The 22326-nt window shown below is 36.1% G+C and overlaps 1 protein-coding gene across 1 annotated transcript in view; it reads right to left on the bottom strand.

Annotated features, from left to right (window-relative positions):
• The window catches only part of LOC104531430 (rho GTPase-activating protein 15), a gene marked incomplete at both ends in the record, with an annotated part of 102018 nt that overhangs the window by 66103 nt on the left and 13589 nt on the right, over window positions 1-22326 (bottom strand). The window contains 2 exons of the mRNA XM_010176309.1: window positions 1376-1474; window positions 10876-10998. Coding sequence (XP_010174611.1) covers window positions 1376-1474; window positions 10876-10998 — 222 coding nt within the window. The remainder of the gene's footprint in view (window positions 1-1375; window positions 1475-10875; window positions 10999-22326) is intronic.

The following is a 22326-nucleotide window of genomic DNA, read 5'->3' as shown; positions in this document are numbered from 1 at the left end:
GACAATAAACATCTAATTAGGTTTCTTGGATTTTTCTATTACAGTTCAGCAGTGCAGAGACCTCTGGCCTCACTTCTCCTGGAGGAGTAGTGAGATACCACAAAACATCTATGAAATATCTAGTGCATCTTTTGGAGAACCTGTGCTAAGATTGTAACCAAACAGTCAATTAGGCATGTTCTGCATGGCGTGGCATTTTTATAATCTAATCTCTGCCTTTCCTTTTCATGTTCTGAATTTCTCCTCACAATTCCTCCTCTATTAATAGTCACTTCACACATTTCTCCCCTTTCTTTGTCTCTTTCTTTATCCAGCCTCCAGCCTTCCTCCAAAAAACCAATGCTACTATCTCCCCCTACTGAACGATCACCAGTTTGTTAGTCTCTGACTTCCTGCCAATCATTCTGGGAGTAATAATATCCCAGTGCTCTCTTTGCTGTATAATTAAAGCATGAATTTCCCAGAGTTTGAAACTCCAGGGTAGTTTTATTACACCTTTCACTATAAAACCAGGTAACAATGATAGAATTAAAATAGCTTTTTCCTTTGTGGTTAACGGTCTAAGTATCTTTTTATTTTTCATTGGTTCTCTTGTTCTGAGACTCCAGTATATGGCAGTGACAATGGGTTCACCCAGCCTTATTCTGAAAATAAATTTTCTATCTTTTGCAAGATATATGTTTCCCCAGATCCCTGGAACAAGTTGTAAACTTGTAACAGATGGTGATGAAGCCTCACATTTTTATACAATACATTTTAAGATTCTGCATCTACCGCATGTACCTTCCAAAGAAAATGACCTTCAATGAGAGAAGACACACTCTGAAGAAAGGAAGGCAGGCAACGGTGTTAAGCACATCTTTTCATACCAAGAAAATCCTTCTTATTAAATTAATCAAAACTTTTAATGAGGATGGATACTTATTCCAATATTCTTACAATATTATGGCTTTTTAAAATAACTGTAAAAATTAGACACCTGCACATGTTAAAAAAATATGGTCACACTAGAATAACATTTATTTTGGTTGAGTACAATTCAGGACTTAGGAAAAAAGGTTGGCATTACGTTCACAAGAGACTTCAGAATGAAACTTACTGACATTTTATTGATGCTCAACATTTGCTTACCCAGAGAAGGACTGAAACAACAACATGTCAAACAAAATATAAGGAATAATCAGCATGAGTGGGTTCTATTAGTGTCTTATCATGTAACAAAAATGAAGATACAGAATGTGATATAGTTCACTTCATAACTATATTATAAACTGAACTGCCTGCCTACCCTGGCAATTCGAGCAGAGGCATGAGGTTAAAGTTTTGAATAGTAATAAAGAAAAAATAATATAGTGTTAAATATTATGGTACTTACCTCTTTTTTCAACAGCATTTATACACAGTCTTACAAACTGGGGGACTGTAGATTTCTCATGTTCACAAACCAAGTGTAAATGGGAGCCAAAAATTTGATCTACATTTGGAAAAAAAAAAAGGAAAATACTTTAAGGCATATGATTAGTAGTGGGATTTTTCTCTCTTCTGAGCTTGCATATTAATTAAAAACTTATCTATCAAAGATAGACAAAGTTAGAAACAAATCCTTTCTGATTCCTAGCAGTTATTAACTTCTGCCACAGAGCCAAACCTCTCAATACCTGCTGCCCATAAGACTCAGACACTTCCCCTAGGCTCAAGTTTCCGTTGTGATTTAGACCTTGATCTTGGCCTTTCTAAGGCTTGGATGTCTCTAGAGTTTGCATGGACCTGAAACAGTGAAAGCCATTCTAGAGATACAGTTCCATATCTTGTTGAATCCAAAAGCCTGCATGATATTAACTGATGGTCCAATCTTGAGACTCATATTGGCAGGTACCCTGTCTCTTCCACACGTATGGAGTTTCACTCTTGTCATAGAGCAGCATGGGAATGCCAGGGCTTTGTTACTTTACATCATTAGGACTTAGTACAATTTTATATCATCTTTACAGGTGTTTTTTGGGGTTTTGGGGGGGTTTTTTTGTTTGTTTGTTTGTTTGTTTGTTGTCAAATTACCTGTTTAAAAAATAGAAGGTACTAGATGTATTTTTGATGAAGATTGTGTATTTTACACCAATTTTAATTTGTGATTTTTGTTGTTTCTTTGACAAATATGAATTTAACTAGATAATGCTACCTTTTAGTTTTATGATTTTAAAGTTTTGATCAACTTTGAATGTTGATCTTAGAATCATAGAATGGTTTGGGTTGGACCTTAAAGATCATGTAGTTCCAACCCCCCTGCCATCAGCAGGGAGACCTTTCACTAGACCAGCCTCATCCAGCCTGGCCTTAAACACTTCCAGGGAGGGGGCATCCACAACTTCCTTGGGCAACCTGTTCCAGTGTCTGACCACCCTCACAGTGAAGAACTTCTTCCTAATATCTAATCTAAACCTACCTTCTTTCAGCTTAAACCCATTTCCCCTTGTTTTGTCATTAACTGCCCTTTATTTTGCCCCTATCTTGAAACACACTTGTATAAGCAGGTTAAACTCTTCAGATTACTACTTGCTTCCTCCACCTCATTTGTTTGAGAAATTATGAGAAGAGCAATCAGTAATGAGGAAGTTGTCAGCTAAAATCAAAATGAATCAAACAGATGAGAGAAACTACTCAATAGGAGACAGTTAAATGCTCAAACAATAGGAGTGCATTATCATCATTTATCCAAAGAGACCGTCTCCATATAGCATTTCAACAAGGTACTACAGTTTGGAACTTGGAGCAGAGGCTTTGAAAATTTTTGTATAGATAGCTGAGGGGTGCTAGCACAAGCTTGGGCTCTGCAGAGCAAACTCAACAAGCACGTTAACTTGCAGAACAGCAGGAGCTCCTGTTCTCTACAGCTCCCACAGCGCTGGATATTTCCTCCATAGTCAGTCCTACCATCTTCCACCATAATCAGCTTGAGTGCAAGCTTCCTCCAAGCAATGCAGCTTTTCCTCACTAACAAGCAAACCCCATTTGTTTATTTTCCACTTTGCAAAGAGCTTTGCTTTCCTGTCGTTAATCACTGCTATTTCTTATTAAGCTTAGATTTCAAGAGCAACTCAATCACCTTTTCTTTTCTAATACTCCAGAATAGAGATCAATCAGGGAAACAAAGCTGGGTACACGGGATGGTTTGGACTTCTTGATATGTGTCAGGAAAATTTATTCCGGCACCTCCCAATGCGTGCGATCATCATTCTGATGGAGTACACCAAAGCCTGAATTTAAGTTAGTCAGAGTTTCGGTTGCAGAAGGGATGGAGGACTGAGTTCACAGAGCTACACTGAAGAGGGCTGTGTGCATGTGTGGCGTTAAGCATTAGCGAACAGTCTGTTACATGTTTTGGGGTTATGTTTCTGACAAAGCACAGTCTGGTTACATTTTCTTCATAAAACATTTATAGATGCCTTCAGTGGTAATTATATATACAGAGATTTATGATTAAAATGTACTAGCACTTCCTCTTTTGACATCTTAATTGTTTTTTTAAAATTTTAGCAAAGACCTGTCAAATTCTTTGCATAATAAAGAATGGTCTCCAATGTAAATTATGTTAAAAAGAAGGAAAAAATATATCTTATTTGGTGGACAAAGACACTTGTAAACAATTTCAGAAGTAAAACAGGCAAAGAACTGCACTGTGTTTAGATGGCAATACATGAAGAACTGAAACAAAATTGATGCATGATGCTCAGCAGCTTCCCTTCTCTATTATAACCACTTTATAACCAAGTTCCAGGATTATTTTGCAGTTACTCTTTCTATTCACAGTATGAATGCAGAATAGTTGGTATTCCTGGGAGGAAATTTTAAAAAAGGCTGGAAACTGTTACATAATTCTCACCTAGTACATTACTTCTTTTTTTGGGTGCAGATTCTGTATCTTCTCCAGCAAAATGTTTAACCTCATTTTAGGTACCTTTCAGTATATGGATATAGTCACATTCTGTATCCTGCAGTTAAGTTTTAAAACACTTCTTCTTTAGAAACCTGGCACTCAGGATTTTAGTCTTGAATGGAAAGGGCAGCAAATCAGCACTGGTAGTTGTTGGGCATCAAAAGAGACTATGGTAAAACAACGACACACAACGGCTGTGGATTCCCCCCCCCACTTCTAGAAATTAATGAGCATTTATAAGTACATGATCCCATGAGTCATCCAAATACTCTGAATTCTGGGTATTCCTGAACCGCAAACTCCATGACTCTCTCTAGTCAATTGATTTTTTGCTGGATCTGTTTCTGTACATAAACATGGGGATAGCAGTAGTTACACTGCCATATTTACACTCTTAGAGGTCACAGGGGCAGTTGAGGAAAACTCAGTTGAGATTTGCTTGCGCAGTATTTTGAAAACAAGGAATTATAGGAATGGCAAATTACTAACTTTTGTAAACTATGTGCATGTGTATGTTTATGTGTAACTAAGATTAAAATTTTATTTTCTTATTCTTTTATAGGTGTGTATATATACTTTGAAACTAGTTTAAGGGGAAACTATTCAGGACATATTTTTCAAAAAATAACTGCTCCCAGAGGGATAAAAGAAGCAAAAAAAGCCTTTGTTTGATTTATTTGTGATAAGGCCCTTCAAAACTTCATTTTTTATGACTTGAAAAAAAGAGATGTACACAACACTCCTAACCTCCTGTTATGACAGTTTATGTTTCCTATCCAGCTTATTTAACTCAAATGCCTGGGAAACAGACACAATTACCACCTTATGGAATGCTACTTAACTTTAAATGCTCCCCTCTGAATAAAAATCTACTTTATCTTCTCAGAGTTATTCCAGTTTCTCAGAAATTATTTCCTCTATAGGCTCCTGAAATGCTCTTGTTTCATCATTTAAAAATTTAAGCTAACAATTGTTCAGAAATATCTTTTATTAGAACAAAGGCAATTCCCATACAGTGGATTCTGTTCACAAGAGCTTTGTACAAAGGAGCTGCATACTATGCCCATATACAGCTTTAATCATTCACTCTTTCAGCTGTTATCAATTTAAAACCAATGAAACTCCCACACTGAGTCCATTTGAGCAGTCAATTTTAATATCTCGGGGCATCTGTAGTTGTTCTGAATTGGCTGCAAAAGCAGAACTAACAAGTTAAGCTCTAACCATAAGTCTACATCAGGCTGGTAAACCATACATCAAACGCAGACAGTTAGTCAATACTGTAGTATGAAAAACCAACAAGCATTTTTAAGAAGAGCAATATATTCATAATATGTTTGGTGGTATGGTTTACATTACACATCCCTGATATCTGCGCATTAAACTTTCTGTTGAAGATGGTGGGGTGTGTGACAGCTTTGCACATGGACATAAAACGAGACACCAGAAGAGGAGGGAATGGACATTCGCAAGTTGTATAACGTAAAATGATGATTACAGCTGCAATGAATTGCTCCTTCTGCTGAGCTTCAAGTTTTCCCTCAGCCTGACAGAGCTACTTTTTTTTGAGTAGTTCTTGCAGGCTGCAGCAAAGCCACTAATTCCGAGCTGCAGAAATCTAGTCTATGGGAGACAATACTTCTGGAAAAGAAACAATTAAAACAAAATCACTAAAGCCACATCCTCACTGAGAATGTCATTGTTTCACTGGTTTTGGTGTACATGGATGAGATGCGGCCACACTTGGAAGGAACTCATACTTCAGTGTTTTTTATTAAAAAACACAGGGAAGGGCATAGCTAATACTCCCAAACTCAAATTCTGACATGAGAGGAGAAGGTATAATGGTGTAATGCCCAAGTTTTTAGAAATGTGAATCCTACCTATGTAACTCAGTGCCTTCCAGGAGCAGAGTTAACTCTGCTACATCTGGATTTGAACTGCTGGAGCTTTGGATCAACATCCAAGTTATTTTCTTTGTATCTGAATGTTGGGAAGAAAAAAGGGGAAAAGAGAATAAAAAGGCAAAATAAGAGAAGAATGTAGGGACAGAGGGACAGAACAATAGATACCACAGCAGTGAATTTTTTGGAGGGGGAAGGGATGTGGATGGAAAGGGTCATATTCTGAAAGGTGACTCCTTCTAGCTGCTCAATCTGTAGAGTCAGACATATTAAGTCAGACATTAAAATGATACTGATCCCAGACTGGGGCTCCAAATAATGCCACGACGCTTTTACAATAAGTGGGCCAGGTCCTCAGCTGACTGAAGTCAGTGAGGTTGTCAGTGGAGCCCCCCTGATTTATGCTATGCTGGGCATCTTGCCAGTCCTTTTAACTTGGAGATTTACTGTATATCGTTGATCTGTAGTGGTCATCAATTAAAAAAATTATTTCATTTGTGAACAGTTACTGTTAAGTGGCATATGAACTACCAGATTTGTTTCACATTCTGAGAAGAAGTGAAAATACAGAGTACTGCAGATACTGGACTTTTAAAGAAGTGATGGTGTTTTACTGAGGACAAGAGCTCATTTGAATTAAAAGAGAGTGAGTTTGCTGTACTCCTCAAAACAAGTCTCCAAAAATTAGATATTTTAAAATTATCTGAATCATTTCAGACCACCATGTCAAAGATAAAAATCATTTTGTCCAGTGTTTGGTCATCCACAGGGCTTGGGAAACATACTTCCAAAAGACTATGTAGTGTTTAAAGAAAGAAAGACGCCTGTGAGACACTGTCCTTGCAAGTCAAAGGAAATATTTCTTAACTTTCCCTAAGTTATTATGGGCACCAGATCACTTGGTAAATTCCTGCATAAACCAGGACAATTACAGAACACACCAAAGGTGAGTCTTAATCTGCACTTTTGGACTTCTCATGAGTGTTACACTCATTACATTGAACTACTCCAAGGTCCATTGAGACAACAAAGACTTTTCCCTTGTCTGGAAATAAAATGGTCGGTGATCACTGCACTGCTATCTGCACAACCACCAACATATGCTAAGCCCTTTTCTATAGACTATCAAGCCAAATCACAGCTAGTTCCTTTCACTAGCAATTGAGTGGCTTTTATTTTCATCTTGAAACTGTTGTAATCCTTCCAATTTTTATGCTGTTTGGTTTTTGCCTTAACTTACACAACAAATTCAATGAAGTTCCTTTGGTGTCTAGCTTTTGGAAAAAAAAAATCCACTCCCAATAAAACTATACTAAGTTCTTGCCAGCTGCATAACTACATTTTCCTCATTTCCCACAGTGTCATTTACGTTGTTACTCATGCTTTTTTACCATTTACTGAAAGTGTATTTTGTGATAGTTATTACCAACACAACCACCATAGTTTTATAATCACAGCTTCACAGAAGTTTTTGTTGTTAGGTTTTGGGGTTTTTTTCTGGTGGACCAGAAAGGCTCAGAAATCAGGAAGTTAGCAGGCCAATATCAAGTTGAAGGTTGGCAATTCATTTAGGGTAATATTAAATCATGACAAAGCTCAAACATAAAGATCAAAGTTCAATTATAGACTATAAAGCAGTTATAAAAGAGAAGATTTATATATTATTTTTCTAGCATATTAGTGCAGATTCTGTAAATTCTGAGAATATTTCAGTCTCGAGGAACTGAGGACCCCTGCCCTAGCATATAAATTTGAACACAGTTATTCTCGAAATAACACTCTTAAAATGGCAGACATAGAACATGCCTCTTATTTACTATTTCTAGGTTTGGGTGCATGCGTGGGTGCATATGAACATAACTGTGCATATAGATGCATACATATTGCAGAAAAATACTGTATTACACATCATCTTGAAAACTACTCAAAATGCTTCTAGACCAAAGCTATTTTGTGCAAGCGTGAGCGAGATGGAATGAGAAGGACTGACGATCTTCATTAGAGCTCTCGATGGAGCATGAAAAACCCCAGTCACCAGCCCATCGCAATGAATGGAGCCAACGTGCTGTTCCCATTCTGGCTTCTTTTACACAAAGGACTAGAAAGCAAATGGGACAGCGATGACAAAAATAACTTTTTGTCATGTAAAGTGTTGGCACATCTTCTTTTTCAGATCAACATGCAACTAACATTTACACTTTGGTCTGCTACATTCCCTTGCCTGATTATTAACCTCCTACTTATCATTCTCATTCGTTAACTACCTACTTTATTTACTACATGGATATTTGCTACATCCTACATAAATAAAGTATTATTAAGAGTTAAATGACAATCACATAATTTCTAGATTTTCTGATAACAGTGTTGGCAGAACAAAGTACCCCAGGAGATCAAACTGCTATTTAATTTTGAAGCCTGTATTCCCAAATTTGGTTAATGCGGAGAAATGTGTCAAGTCTTCTGGCCAAGTGTGTACACATCAGTGACTAACAGAACACAGAACTGTGTTTAAGTGAACTTACCACCTTAAAATGTATTTACTCATGACTATAATTTATGTGTTAAATTTATTGGAGTTTTGGTTCCAATGTGACATACAATGTAAAAAATCAATATAGATTTGAGAGCTTTATAGTGCCCCTGGCAAATATGAATAGCACTTGATGAAAAGTGAAGGTTTTCACAGCACCTACAATGCCACTGCATTGGAGTAATTAACACCACACGCTTCATGGATATTTATATCAATTCTTCACTAGCACACAGAACAGCTCTTTGTCAGAAATTTGGTACCGAGATGTCCTGCAAGGCTTTAGACACACTTTTATTATGAGCCCCTATTTTAAGGGATTTACAGTTCTGATAGAAGTATTTCCCTATGGGATAAAAGTTAGTATGCATGTTCTCAGAGCTGGAGGAATTTTTTCTTGTAAAAAATTGCTTAACATTTTTTTCCCTTAAGAAATAAGCAAATAAATAGTTTTGAGAGGTTTCTGCAATCATTTAAGTCACCTTTAGAAAAATAAATAGATGCATCTTACAATACCAGATTGGCAAGCGCTTCATTTTTAATCTGAAGGGTTGCATTTTGTGATTTAAAAATATTCTAATGTGAGCCTAAAAATTAACATTTAAAAGTGGTCTCTGTATAAGCAGAGCAACTGCATTTTCATAACATTTTAACAGATTAAGGGATAAACTCTGGTGAAGACAATGAAGGAACCTTATCGAATAAGCATTTCACATAGACTTACCGTAGATTGGAATTAAGCCGTGCTAACGAATCCTGCCTCATTTGCATGGCCAAAACCTAATCCTAATGAAACTTCATGGTAGATAACTAACATGTTTTCTTCATGGTGACATTAGTTTGGTAAAAAAAAAATCCTGCCGTGTACCAATTCTGAATTACTGTGTCACAAATCATGTATCTTCCTTACCCATGGAAAAGTATCCCAGGTAGAACCAAGCTATGTTTATCAGTCAAGAGCTTAATGCAACTGTAGCCAAAACCAAATGCATCTGTCTTTCCTAGAGAGATATATTAGAGGATGGATTTGAGTTATGCTAATGAATCTGGATTTGTTAGCAGGGATCACATCTGATCCCTATGTAACACCACAGGAGATTCATCAGCCACACTTTATTAAACTAAAAAAAACCCTCTTAAATCCAGAAATTAAAAGACTATAAATTACTACTCTATTACTGTAATAACTGAAACAAACCAATATGATGCATTCAAATCCCACCCTCAACCCACAGAGTACTTCAAAGAGGTAAAACCCTTCAATATATTGAAATCAGATACTATGAATTTTTAAGGAGAGATTCTGAAAATTTGGTGTGTGAATGAGTGTGCACACCTCACACACATATATTTATGTATGAATTACATTTTTTAAAGTGCCTTTGGCAGTTAGAAGCAGAAGCCCATCACTAAGGCACATCATGATTTCATATAAAGAAGACTTCCCTACAGTGAGAAATATTGCACTGGACGTTTCTACATGGATCTAAACTAGAAGAACTTAATTCATAAAATCTTCTCCTGCTCTTCAGACATGGACCCAGCTGGTGTTTTACTCTTGTGGTTTCTTTAGCTTTTGCTGTCTGGGGTCAATCTCTTGGTTCAGGACAGAAAAGTTTAATACACACTAGCAACATCCCTTGCCATTTTTGACGCACCACTGGAAAACTCACACTCCAGAGATTGACAGGGGCTGCTGGCAAAATGCCTCTTTCTAGTCAATTTGCAAGTGCAGTTGTGGGTTTCACACATAATAATTTGGGAGTGTGTAAATTTTTAAAACATTATTCCAGACAATATTTAAAAACATGGCTTTGCTTGATTACTAGTGGTCAGAATGCTGCTGCCTTCAATTTAACTACCAGCTTCTTACCAAAATGTTTACTCCTTGGATAAACTAACATACATGTTTTATCAAAGAAACAATTTTTTAAGGATATGTGAAAGTGATGGCTGACCAACTTAGCAAGAAATTGGAGTAGGAAAAAGCCACAGATTCAGATCATTTATTATTCACTGGCACATACTTTAAATTGTTAAAAACGTATTTTGTTGGTGAGTTAGAAAAATAATGAGAGAAGATAGCAAAAACTTTTCCAGCCTACCCTAGGAAACAAATTAGTCAGCACAACATCTGAAGTTCCTATTTCCGATTTTAAAATATAAAACTTTATCAATATTATTTTCTTTAAAAAAAATGGAGTTGTGCAGCATGTTGATTTGCAACATGCATGGTGAGTGCCTGTATTAAGTGGAGGGGCTTCTACCGCATGCACACCAGAGCAGAAAAGTTGAAGTGGTAGTCAGATAACACAGAGACAGATGTAACCACACGTTGATTTTTTCTTTACTCTTCAGCAGTGTAAATTTGATGAGATACAGCAACAAAACCATCTCTAAGTAGTATTTGTCCAATGCACTTATTCATTTAACTGAGAATGAAAAAGAAAATTTCATTTGTGAATTTTTACTTTTTAGTCCAAGAAAGTACATAAGACCGAACACACCTTTAATAAGTCCCTTTTCTTGCAGTGTTTTCAAGGAGGGTCTTCGAGAGATGAACTTCTTTAATCTGCTTTTAACTCGGTTTCTGTCATTTGTGTCGGAGGCACTGTAGTTGAGTCTGAAAACTAAAGGAAATAAAAAGAAAAAGCTTCAGTTGAATTATATTTTTAAAGTAATAGTACTTTGCTTAATTACCCTTTGAAAATAATGGCTATAGTCACCCTAGTAAAATCATACAGTAGGTCAGCAGTGTAGCTGGTTGGATAGTACAAAACATCAGATGAATACTTTTGTGAATAAACATGATGAGTTCACTCTGCTGGCTATTCAGAGAGTTGTATTATTTATTGCCCATAAGTATTTGGATGGCGACCAGTTTACTCATGAAATGTTCACGAATCCCACAAAGTTTCACATGGATGATTTTTCAACTAAAACTCTGGACTCAAAAGTGTGCTATGCACTATTAGCTATATACTACTTGTTATGAGAAAGGATGGATGGTCACACCACTAGTGAAAGACTGAATTCCCTTGCCAAGATGGATTAAACATTATATATATATTTAATGCAGTTATAGAAAACATGGCAGTATGCCATGAAAATTTGTGCAAGATGCATTAATTTATGGAAAGAAAAGTATTCCCATCCTAATAATTATATTTTATTATATTTAGGCATTTACCAAACTGAGGAACAGTTTGAGCTCAATTTATTCCTGCTCTGTGTCAAAAAGACATAGAACCCAGCTGCAGAAAATCCCCTGGAGATTGATTCAAAGGCATAAATTTAACTTTTTTCTCTGCTGAGGTGCTTACAGGGCACCGTCACAGCTATCAAAATAGGCAGTATTAGGAGGAAGGAGAAACTCAGCACTCAAGGTTGGATGCTACAGAAGCAGAAGTGATGCCATGGGAAGACCTTCTCCAATGGTTTCCCTGAACACACAGATTTTTAAGGTTTCTGAACAGATCACCTAAGTCTCATCACTCTTGAATAACACTTATCCTGTGTTCTGGGCTATCTCACCCTGCCCATTCCCTTAAATGCTGAGCAGGAAAATAGGAGAGCCAGAGCTATACAACCTTCAGCTGAAAGAGGGGTGGCTTCTGCTTTTTGAGCAAAGAATAGCTTTCCATTTTCTCTTGAAAATAATAAATAGATAGATAAATAGATAAATAAATAAATAAACAAACAAACAACTGCAACCACACTATTCTCCACAAGTTGAACTTGCAGGACTTGGTCCTTTGTCCCTTTGACAGAACATCTGGACAGTACCCTGGATAGTTTAGCTGCAGTTACAGAGCTGCTTCCTGATCTCCCCATCCAGATTGAATCTCCCCTGTAATGCAGTGATCTTCATATAGGGAAACCAAGGGAAGAGAGAGAGAAAGAGAGCAAAAAGAAAAGTACCATCGATATTACTGGGCTCTTTTGTAGCAAGAAGTTTTGCATCAGTTATAAACAGCACCAGAACACTTAAAGGTGCACAATTATAAAACAATGGTAAGCTAAAATAACTGGTTAGCAACAGTAACAACCCTGGAATATTGTGGTTTACATTACAAATCTGATTTTAACAGCCAAACTTATAAAATGGTTTACGCTTTGCTGTTGTCAAGGGAGAAAAACTTGCCAAATTGTTCATTTTAAGTAAATAGAACATAGCCAATTAAGGCAAGCAATATTTAAACACATGCCTGTGATGATCAGAGCATAGTTTGCTTCTGATTTCACTACTGATTTTAACAGAAGAGTGCTCCATTTTCCCACAGCACTAAAATGACCCCACACATACTTCCACAAACTAGTAATCACATAGGACAAATAAAAGGACACTTTACTGGAAAATACACAGCTTGGTACAATAATCCATCACTTATGAAAAATGGAATTCACATTTTTTAATGGTAGCATTCTTGGAGTGATGTATCATAGAATATAAAGATTAGCATTCAATTGATGGTTGGTGCTTTTTTAACATTATAGCGGAGGACTTTTTGTTCAAAATTGAGCAATCCTTGGCAGGGACAAGCTAAAATTCCAAGTCACTTGGCTGTGCTATAAAAAGAACAACAAATGGATGTTTCTAATTCTGCATCTTAATGGTACTTTGAAACAGTGAAGTGAATTGTATTTAGTCTGGGGACTCTCTTGTTGCTTATGGTCATTTTGTCCATATCAATTCATATTTAGGTTTGCTTTTTCCTGACTTACTGTGAAGCTTCCTCAGTTCAAATGATGCAGGAGTAAAAACTTGTCTTAAGTCACTTTAAGATGTCTTTCACATTTCCCATTCTGTGGGACTCTGAAGCATTTTATGCCCACTTGAACTACACATTTCTCTCTAAACATACACCAGATTTGTTAAGATATTTTAACTGAAGTGAACGTGGCCATCCTGCAAATGGCAGGATGGGGAATCTATGACCTGACAGCAGGGTAAAAATCCCTTTGTTTATAAAGATGCATTAACCCAGCTGGAAGGTTTATACCTGAAGCAATAATTATGGTGTTAAAACTACATCTAGAGGTAGGAATAATTATATATGAATACTTTGGTATATTCTATGTTGAGTTGTATAGCACATAGTTAAAAACAGTAGCAAAGCTCATTTTCATGAATTCCTTTTTTTATTCTATTAAACGTCTGTGAGTCACCAGAGGGAAACTCCAAGCCTCCCAGAAATTCAAGGGTTTAGATAGCATGTTCCAAAACCAAGCTTAGCTAGAAATATTCTTGTTGGGATCTCATTTAGAAATATTCCTTCTCTTGCCAAACCATTCTTCTCGCGATATCCCCACATAAAAATGACTTTGTTATTATGTTTGGAAATATAAAGAAGACCAAATATTACTTCCAAAAGAAAAAAAAAAAGTAGCTATAAAACTCAAAATCCTCAATGCATGTTTTTTGGAGTACCTTCCTTTTTAAATTTCAGGTTCTGGATTTGGCCAGAAGAATTCTCCATAAAAAAGAGCTGGTAAATGTCAAACAACATAAGAAAGTGGAAAGAAGTTCCATACAGAAGTAACATTGAACACTGAAGGACTAAAAAAAATAGGAAATAAAATCTACTGCTTGTTCTACTGCATGTTCCCTGGCATAAACTACGTAGGTGTGTTGTTTGATTCATTGTACTGAATAAATTAATATCGACAGTTTCTGAAGATAGTCACACTGACACAGCCACATAAATGTTTCAAATCCAAGACAGAACAGACGGACAATTCCCCTCCCTTTGCACAGACTCTTCATTAAGTATTTCTTATATTGCACTAAGAGCTTCTGAGACAGAAAAAGGACATGCTCACTCTTGCTAGGCCGGTACATACAGAGGGGAACCCAATAGAGGTCAATATTGGGGTAAAGGTCCTTATTTATTCCACAGGTGGGGAAGGTGTTAACAGACACATGAAAACAATGGCAAGATCTTTTCTTCAGGTAATTTGCTCTAGAATTAAGCTATTTTAATTCAGAACTGCTTATCACATTAGGGAAATGTAATATAGATTGTGTACAAAAAGAAAAGTGTGTAAACACATCATTGAGCATAAAAGAAAGAACACATCTTTGGCCCTTTATGTTGGATAACACTGTAATAAGATCAGCTGAAACAGGAAGCAAAACTATAGACTAAATTCTTTGCAAAAAAATTACACCAAGAAAAAAACGACCTGTCTTTTTTTGTGCCAATATATACCTCTGAATACTTAATCAGTGACACAACTCTAGCCTTAATATTCCTAATAACATAACAAAAACAGGAGTATCATCCAAACCCACAAAATAAAATCTGTATAAGAGCTTTTACATAAGAAAACAGGTGGAAGGAAAGAGTTAATGCAATACCTCCAAATCACACAGTTCTACAAAAATAGTATCATCAGAGTGAATGGAAGTTTTGAGATGTACAGAGGAAGAATTGCTTGCTATAATCTAGTGCACTAAATTGTATATAGGATGCAGTGAGAGTAAACATATAATTTAAGCCGCATTCATCAGTAGCTAACATATTTGCAAGATGAAGTTACAAAAGCCTTTCTCCAGGGTTTTCACATGGCCACAACTGAAAGAAACAGGCGAGGTTCTAACATTTTCAGGGCAAGGATCAAAAATTTTATATTACTTTTTGTGAATTTAGTCATGTACCTAGACAATATATTCCCAGCAGATTGTTTTTCCTGGGTGTGATGTTCTGGGCAGAGCCTGAATGACTCAGGAAGTAAGATGTTTTAATATGTTCTAAACAGCTCCATATTTTATTGGCAAGATTTTGTAACTCCGTATAACCTGATCTCACATTCTTTCCAATGACTTTTATTTCACTCTTAATTTACAAAACATTTATACATAATCCCAAGGGTTTACCTATGATTAATTCCTGCCAGGTACACTATATCTGAACACTTCTAATGTGTTGAAGGCATTGGTTTTTGAAGAACTATCCATTAATGACTTTCTGAACTGTGACAATGGATATTGACAGTGCTTGTCAGACTAAAGCACTATTGATTGTCTCACATCATGTGTATAGCAAAACCAATTTCTTCCAAGTACCTCTTCCTAACTGAAATACATTATTATGGTGCCTATCTGTTTATTATAACCCCCAAAATTATTGTATGTAATTCATTTGGCTGGAAAGGGCTCATACAGAGTGAAGAGCAGCAGTGGGAATGGATAAGGCATTAAGAGATTCAAATAGCTTTACATTAATACCTTCTCTCCCATTAGCCTTTTTTAATATAAAAAAAAACCCAACCCACAACTAGTCTGGACTGTGCAAAATTTTTTTAATACTCTTGAGGCCTTCAAAATTTCAGGAAGTTCTTAGAAATTGAGATGACTTGTAGCTTAATGACAACACCCATAAACTGAGATTTAATAATTCTTTTCCCAAGGAATACTAAAATTGCAAGCTTGACCATTCAAAATACAGAATACACTGATCAAAATCCTAGCTGCAAATTTCTTCAAGTACATATGGACAGATTCACAGACTCAACTGTGATCTCTGGTGTCTTAAACTAATAATTTCCTTAAGTGCTTTACAGACTCATATTCAGAGTCCTCAGCAGCATCTTGCAGGACTGAATCAAAGCTGAAATGGCAAAAGGGGAGGTAGGAGTAGGTTTTTATGACTTTGGATAATGAAAGTGTCAGTCGAACAGCAGAACTATCACATATGTGTGAAAATATTAATTTAAAGGAATTAATTAGTTAATTAATTAATCTCAAGTTATGGGAATGCTTAATTGCTAAGTGTCTCATCCTCCTGAAGAAATATATCCTAACATGCAGAGGCGTATGATTATGCCTACATTTCAGGAGACACTGTAATTTAAGAATATATAATGACTCATGACTTGAAAATTATTTTATTTCATTGGAACTCAAAATTCAACATTTCTTTCTGATTTTTTTTTTTTTTTTTGGCCTCCAGTGGATGTGGAACTACTGTTAGTCCTTTAAGGAAGGAGTAACATGCATTATGATCTGTATAAATGGTCAGTTTTTCAACCAGCCCCAAAATTTTTGAGAGTGACAAAACCAAGTTCCTGCCTCCTTCTTTTGTTTTTTGATGCTCTGAGATGGAGGCAATAAAGTCTGCTCACTAAGGATAAAGAATTCACTTCACCTACTTTATTGAGCTAAAGGGTTTTTTCAGTCATCCTATTTTATCCCTTAGTGAAATTCCTGGGCAGGTCTCGTGAGTTATCCCCACAATATAATTACTACATCTTTTTTTGTTACAGAGTAGAATGAGAGGCAGGTACATGGTCTGCTTAAAGTGATCAGTGGGAAAAATGCAGGAAATGGACATTACCCTCAATCCCCATGTTTATGAGAAGCTTTAAAATTACAGTTTTTATGACTACAGAGCATAGACACAAGAACTGCAGCATCAGGTAACATCATGGGTATCACTGGCCAAGAGGTGCTCGGAAGATTTTGTTTGCATGGGCACTAAAGGACCTGAAGTCATTCAAGCTTATGGTCTTAAAACAGCAAATATATCCACATTTGCAAATGTTTATGAAGCAAGCTCAGAAATAAACAATAGGGAAAAGAAAACAGCAATTATATAGCACAAATAATTTTTCTGTAATATGACAGCCTAACAACTTAAGTGCTCAGTAGTGTCATTACACTTTGTAAAATTTTTATGCATTAGCAGTGAAGATTCAATAAAACGACTATGTAATTCATATTGTGCATCATGCTCTGATACATATAACCTTTTTAAAAATTTTGTCCCCCAATAATAATAAATGGAAATAAATGAATAGTATGTTAAATATCACTACACACTTATGTTGTGAAACAAACTAGCACTCCCTACACAGCTTTTCTTAGTGTTATTTGTACCATAAATATTTAGAAATGTAAAGTAATAATTCTGAGTATATGCTTTTATAAAGGGAGATCCAAACTAACCTAATATTTTTCTTTAATAAAATAAATGGAGATTTTTTTTCAGAAAAGGAAAATGTAATAGACCAAATCTATCTGGACTTCAGTTGTGTATTTGATATGTTGCCAAATGGGAAATCATTAGTTAAACTACAGAAGATGGAGAAAACTAAAACAATAACTGTGAAGTGACTAAATAAGGTATTAAAATGAGCTTTGTTGAAAGGAGAACTACTGTATTGAAGGAAAGTTACTAGTGCGAGTCCTTAAATAATCTTGGAACTGATCTTTGTGTTTTCCTTAATGACTTCAACAGAAAAAGTAGGAGCGTTAAAAAAAAACCCTTGTTGGTGACTCAAGGCTGGGAAGTATTATCAGTTCAGACAAGAATGGGGATATCAGTCAAAATCTTAGTGACTTTGATACTGGAAGCTGGAGAAACCAGTTTAGACCTAATACTACACTTGCATGATCAGAGAAGAATTATTATAAAATATTTCTCTCTGTTATGATTGTGCAACTCGTGTTTGTGAGATGGGAATTCATGCCTGGAAAGGTGTAGGAAGAGGCCGTGAGAAGTACTAGGAGAACGGGCTGCTGAGCTTTCAAAAACAGATGGGGACCTTGGCATGCTTGGCCACCTAGAAATAGCTGAGAAAGACTGTGATTGTTCTCTATGAATCTCCTGGTGGGGGTGGGAAAAGGAGCAGGAGAGGAGAAGAGGACAGCAGGGAGGGAGAAGAGCTGTTTAAACTGAAGAACAATGTTGGCACAAGAATAAATGAGTATAAACTGGCCATAATATGAAGTTCTAAAACACCCTTTCAAAGAAGTCATGGTGGCAAATAAAACTAAAAGAATTTAAGATGAAGCTTAATAAATTTATGAAAAGGGACATAGAACTCTGTACCTTGTGACAGGAGGGACTGGACTAGATCACCCAGGACATGCAAGTCTTTCTTTCCACAATTTTTTTGGTATTGTCACAATATTAGAAATGCTATTATACACACTTAACTTGAATATAAAACCCACAATGCCAGAAATCAATGAGTTCGTTTTATTCATACAGTATGACCAATTTATGTTCATCTAATGTAAAACATGTGGGACTTGGATGAAGTCTGCTGCAGTACACAAAGTCAGGCTTTTCAGGCTCTAGGAAGAGAGAGTACACTGTGCTTGAGAAGGAGAAACTGGTCTCTACAAGTCCGTGTCAGGGATTAGGACTCTTGACACAGCCTCTTTGCAAAAAGTAGCTGCAGACCTTTAACCCCCTTGCACTGAGGAGGGCAGTTTTGCACGAGCATGGATCGCTGAAGAATGACCTCATCATGAGCCTCCTTTGGTAGACACTTTCTATAAATTTTCAGGTAAAAAGTGATCTAATTACAAATTAACATGGGCAAAAGGCAGAGCACAATGGAGATGCTTTTTGTATTTGGTGTACTGCCCTCCTTCAGAGAGAGTTGCTAGAATTCTCGGGAAAATACTCAATAATTTGGATGTTCTAACACAAAGGAGTTGAAGAGTAACCCTGCCCTTCGCTACCTGGGTGACTCAGTGCTGCACTGTTGTGTTTTCAGCCATACAGTTTCATCCCACTCATATAAAATATGATAGTTATAGAGGAAAAAAGTGGTAATATTTGAATTAATAACTTTTGAAGTTGACATATATAATATAAAAAAGTATTATTTAAGCAGACTTCCCAAAAGAAAACAAACATGCAATTAAAGGTTGAGGAAAACAGAGCAAAGAACTGAAGCCTATTTGCATATGGAGTTGAACAAATAATTTACAACAAGTAATGCATTCAGGGTTTTTTAGAATATGGAGTTCTCTTTGGTTTCTCCTGCTGTGGAATATATGTCAATAACTTTCAAGTCTTTATGCTTACCTCCTGACACAGTTAGTCTTTAAAAAAAGAAAACAAAAAGCCACAACTTTTTGCAACATTTTGCAAATAATATGAATAGTCATCACTCACACTAAATTGCTGAGACAAAAGGACAAGAAAATTATATGGTTCCTTTTTCTACCAGGAGCACCAGATAGAGTGTTATACCAAAAGAAAACCCGATGGAATGGCTGAGTACTGCTGGTCATGTGTGCACTTTTAACGTCTAAACCTTCATATAATTCTGCTTTATGCTTTGGAAAACAAACTAATTATCTGTAGAGCGCAAGGGAGACTTGGCATTGGTGGATTTATATCACCCTTGTTAAGAGTCATAGAAATGATTCATATACTTAAATTTAGACATGCGCTTGGATACCTTATTGAATCTTTTATTAGATCCAATGTTATGGGACCTTTCCAGAAAGAATATCATACCAAATACATTTCTTTTTATTGAGACTCTTATCAATTGTATTTTGTACTTCTAAATTTAAAAAAGTCAATTATTTAAAAATTTAATTATATTGCCATTGCACTCAGGCTCAAATTATATTCATAACCTTATATTTTTTGACCCATGATGAACTTCTAATGCTTCTTATACAATAAAGGATAGAATTAATTCTTAGTGCTTAAGTTATGAAAATCAACATGTTAAAATAATTTATTGCCAAAGAGAAACATCAGTGACATTCATCAGTATATTTGTTGTTCCAAAACAGAAGTTCTGGTATATTTTTCTCTTTTAATACAGCAAGTTTAGTACTTTCCAGTGAATGTAGATGCAATAGTTTACGAAGGAAAAAGACACATCCATTATCTTTAAAGTAATAAAAGATACCTAACCAAAGACCTGAATTCCATTTGCTGTACTCCATTTATATGTTGACTCTACTTTATCAAATTATCTCTACCTCAATTAAATCATTAGGTTAAGTATAACTAAACAAAAGATCACTCATAGGCTCATTTTTAAAAAAGAATAAGTCAATAGATTCAAGAATCTTTTTTTACTTTTTACCTTAAGTGAAAATTCTGGTAAGAATCCCCACCATCTACATTCACATAAATATAAACCTTAGACAAAGTGCTATCAACTGCTTCTTATGTTTCTATACAAATTAGTTCTATTTGTTAAAACACAATTGATTTGCAAACTTTTCAGCAGTTACAGCTCTGCTTACAAGGTAGTGTCAGAGTTGCACTGTGAGGACACAGGAAAGACTTCCACTAAAGGTGAATAAACATAAAAACCTGAAGCAGACCAAACGGAGGTGATGATAGCTTTGGGGTGAGCCTACCCTATGGAGGATGTTAGAGGGAGAAGGTGCCTTGTGAGATATGCTATGGGTCAGCCTCTTTCTTGGGCTGAGACATTGTAATTGTAGGAAGAAAAGGAAAGCCCAGAATGAAGCTGCTGGTATATTTAACCATATATTATGTTATAAAAGTTTATGTTGTAAATTTTACTGCTTACCTGAAAGCACTTATTCCAGTGTGTTTAAGTAAGGTGTGGGCTTTTATAGAATTGACTTTATCAGAAGTTGATCTTCTAATAAAGATCAGTTCAGTTGTGCAACACCAGATAAAACTATACATTGCCCTCTGTCTTCTTTGTGCTACTGAGTATGGCTTTGGCCAAGACGCAAGGTGGTCAAGGAACAACTCTTCTGGCTTTCTGCAGCACCCACCCACTCTGCCTCACCAGGGCAGCTACAGTCTGATGGTGGCACCTTCTCATCACACAAGCAGCACAAGGGCAAGGTCTGGGTTGGTACAGTTGAGACATCAGTCCAAAGAGGACACACATATGCGGTCACCTGAAGGCATGAGTAACTGGGACACTACAAATGAGCATGTCCTACACTGCTAGTACAACAGGTTTGCTGCAGCACAGAACTCAAGTCCACTTGACCCTTGGGTAGGGAAACTTTCAGAGACACAGTCTCCAGAACAGCTGCACTGTAATAATTACTGTAATTACTATATATCACAATGTTTTCCTGAAATAAAATCAGGCCAGTCATCACAAATTTGAGACACTTCAATCAACTACATGTGGGGTTTGCCTGGATGCACTGACCCTATGCTTGACCAGCTATGGTTAAAACTCAGACAAAATGTTAAAAAGATACAATAGAAGACTGTTTTAGCTTTAAAATTAATGTTCCATCTGACAAACTACACAGGGACTTAACCTACTTTAGAACATATTTAATAGCATAATTTAGTCTCTAAAAAGAAAAGCAAAATAACTAATGATGGACAAATTTAGAGGTCGAATCCAGTTCAGATAAACATTCAAAAGTTCAGATGTTTAACCAAACCTTATCTTGTCCATGAAAAGCCTCAACCAAAAAGCTCTATCAAAAGAAGCACAGCACAGAAGATTGTGAAAACTTTTCCTTACAGAAGGAAGACTATTATCAGGAGCCAGCACCTTATTGCAACACTCACGTGTTAAGCAGTTAAGCATCAAAGCAAAAGCAAAATATTTTCAGAAAACTGCTTCATGGAAGTGGTAATATTTGGATGAAATCCAACACAGAGAAAAGAAAATAATGTTAAGGGGAAAGATAATACAAATGCAATTAGACTATCAACCAATAAAACTTAATCTGTGTTTGATAGTTAAAACTTTCCAAGCTTAGAGAGAATAAGGAAACTGGAGATCAGAAGACTCTGCCTTTTGAAGTCTTGCTGTCCAGATCCTGGGGACCATTATCTAGCTGACTATTTTAAAGACATTATGAATATTCTGTCACAGAATTAGAAAGCTTTAATATTATTAATGACCTGTAACTTGAGGAGGGACAGCTACAGATGAATTCCAAATAAATGATTGTTTGGAAAAGGTGAATTCTGATAACTTAGTTTTCTGGACTAAAACCCGTAAAATAAAAGATGTGTTTTCAAAGAACAATTTCATTGTGGGTTATTAATAACAGAAAGTATACCTCTAATAGATCCTCTCCATCCTTGCATTTACCAATTAGAAATGTTTTTTTTTTTAAAGTGTACCAGATGAGATGAGACCACTGTTGTGTCTTGCCTGGCACTGTCTCTCATGCAGCAGAAAATATCCGCTACGGTACCCCGAAAGAAAGCAAAATTCAGACAGCAATTGAA

Source organism: Antrostomus carolinensis, unplaced genomic scaffold (genome assembly GCF_000700745.2).
Source record: "Antrostomus carolinensis isolate BGI_N321 unplaced genomic scaffold, ASM70074v2 scaffold18569, whole genome shotgun sequence".
Taxonomy (NCBI): Eukaryota; Metazoa; Chordata; class Aves; order Caprimulgiformes; family Caprimulgidae; genus Antrostomus; species Antrostomus carolinensis.
The sequence above is the reverse complement of the archived record's forward strand: the minus strand, read 5'-3'. Positions and strand labels throughout refer to the sequence as shown.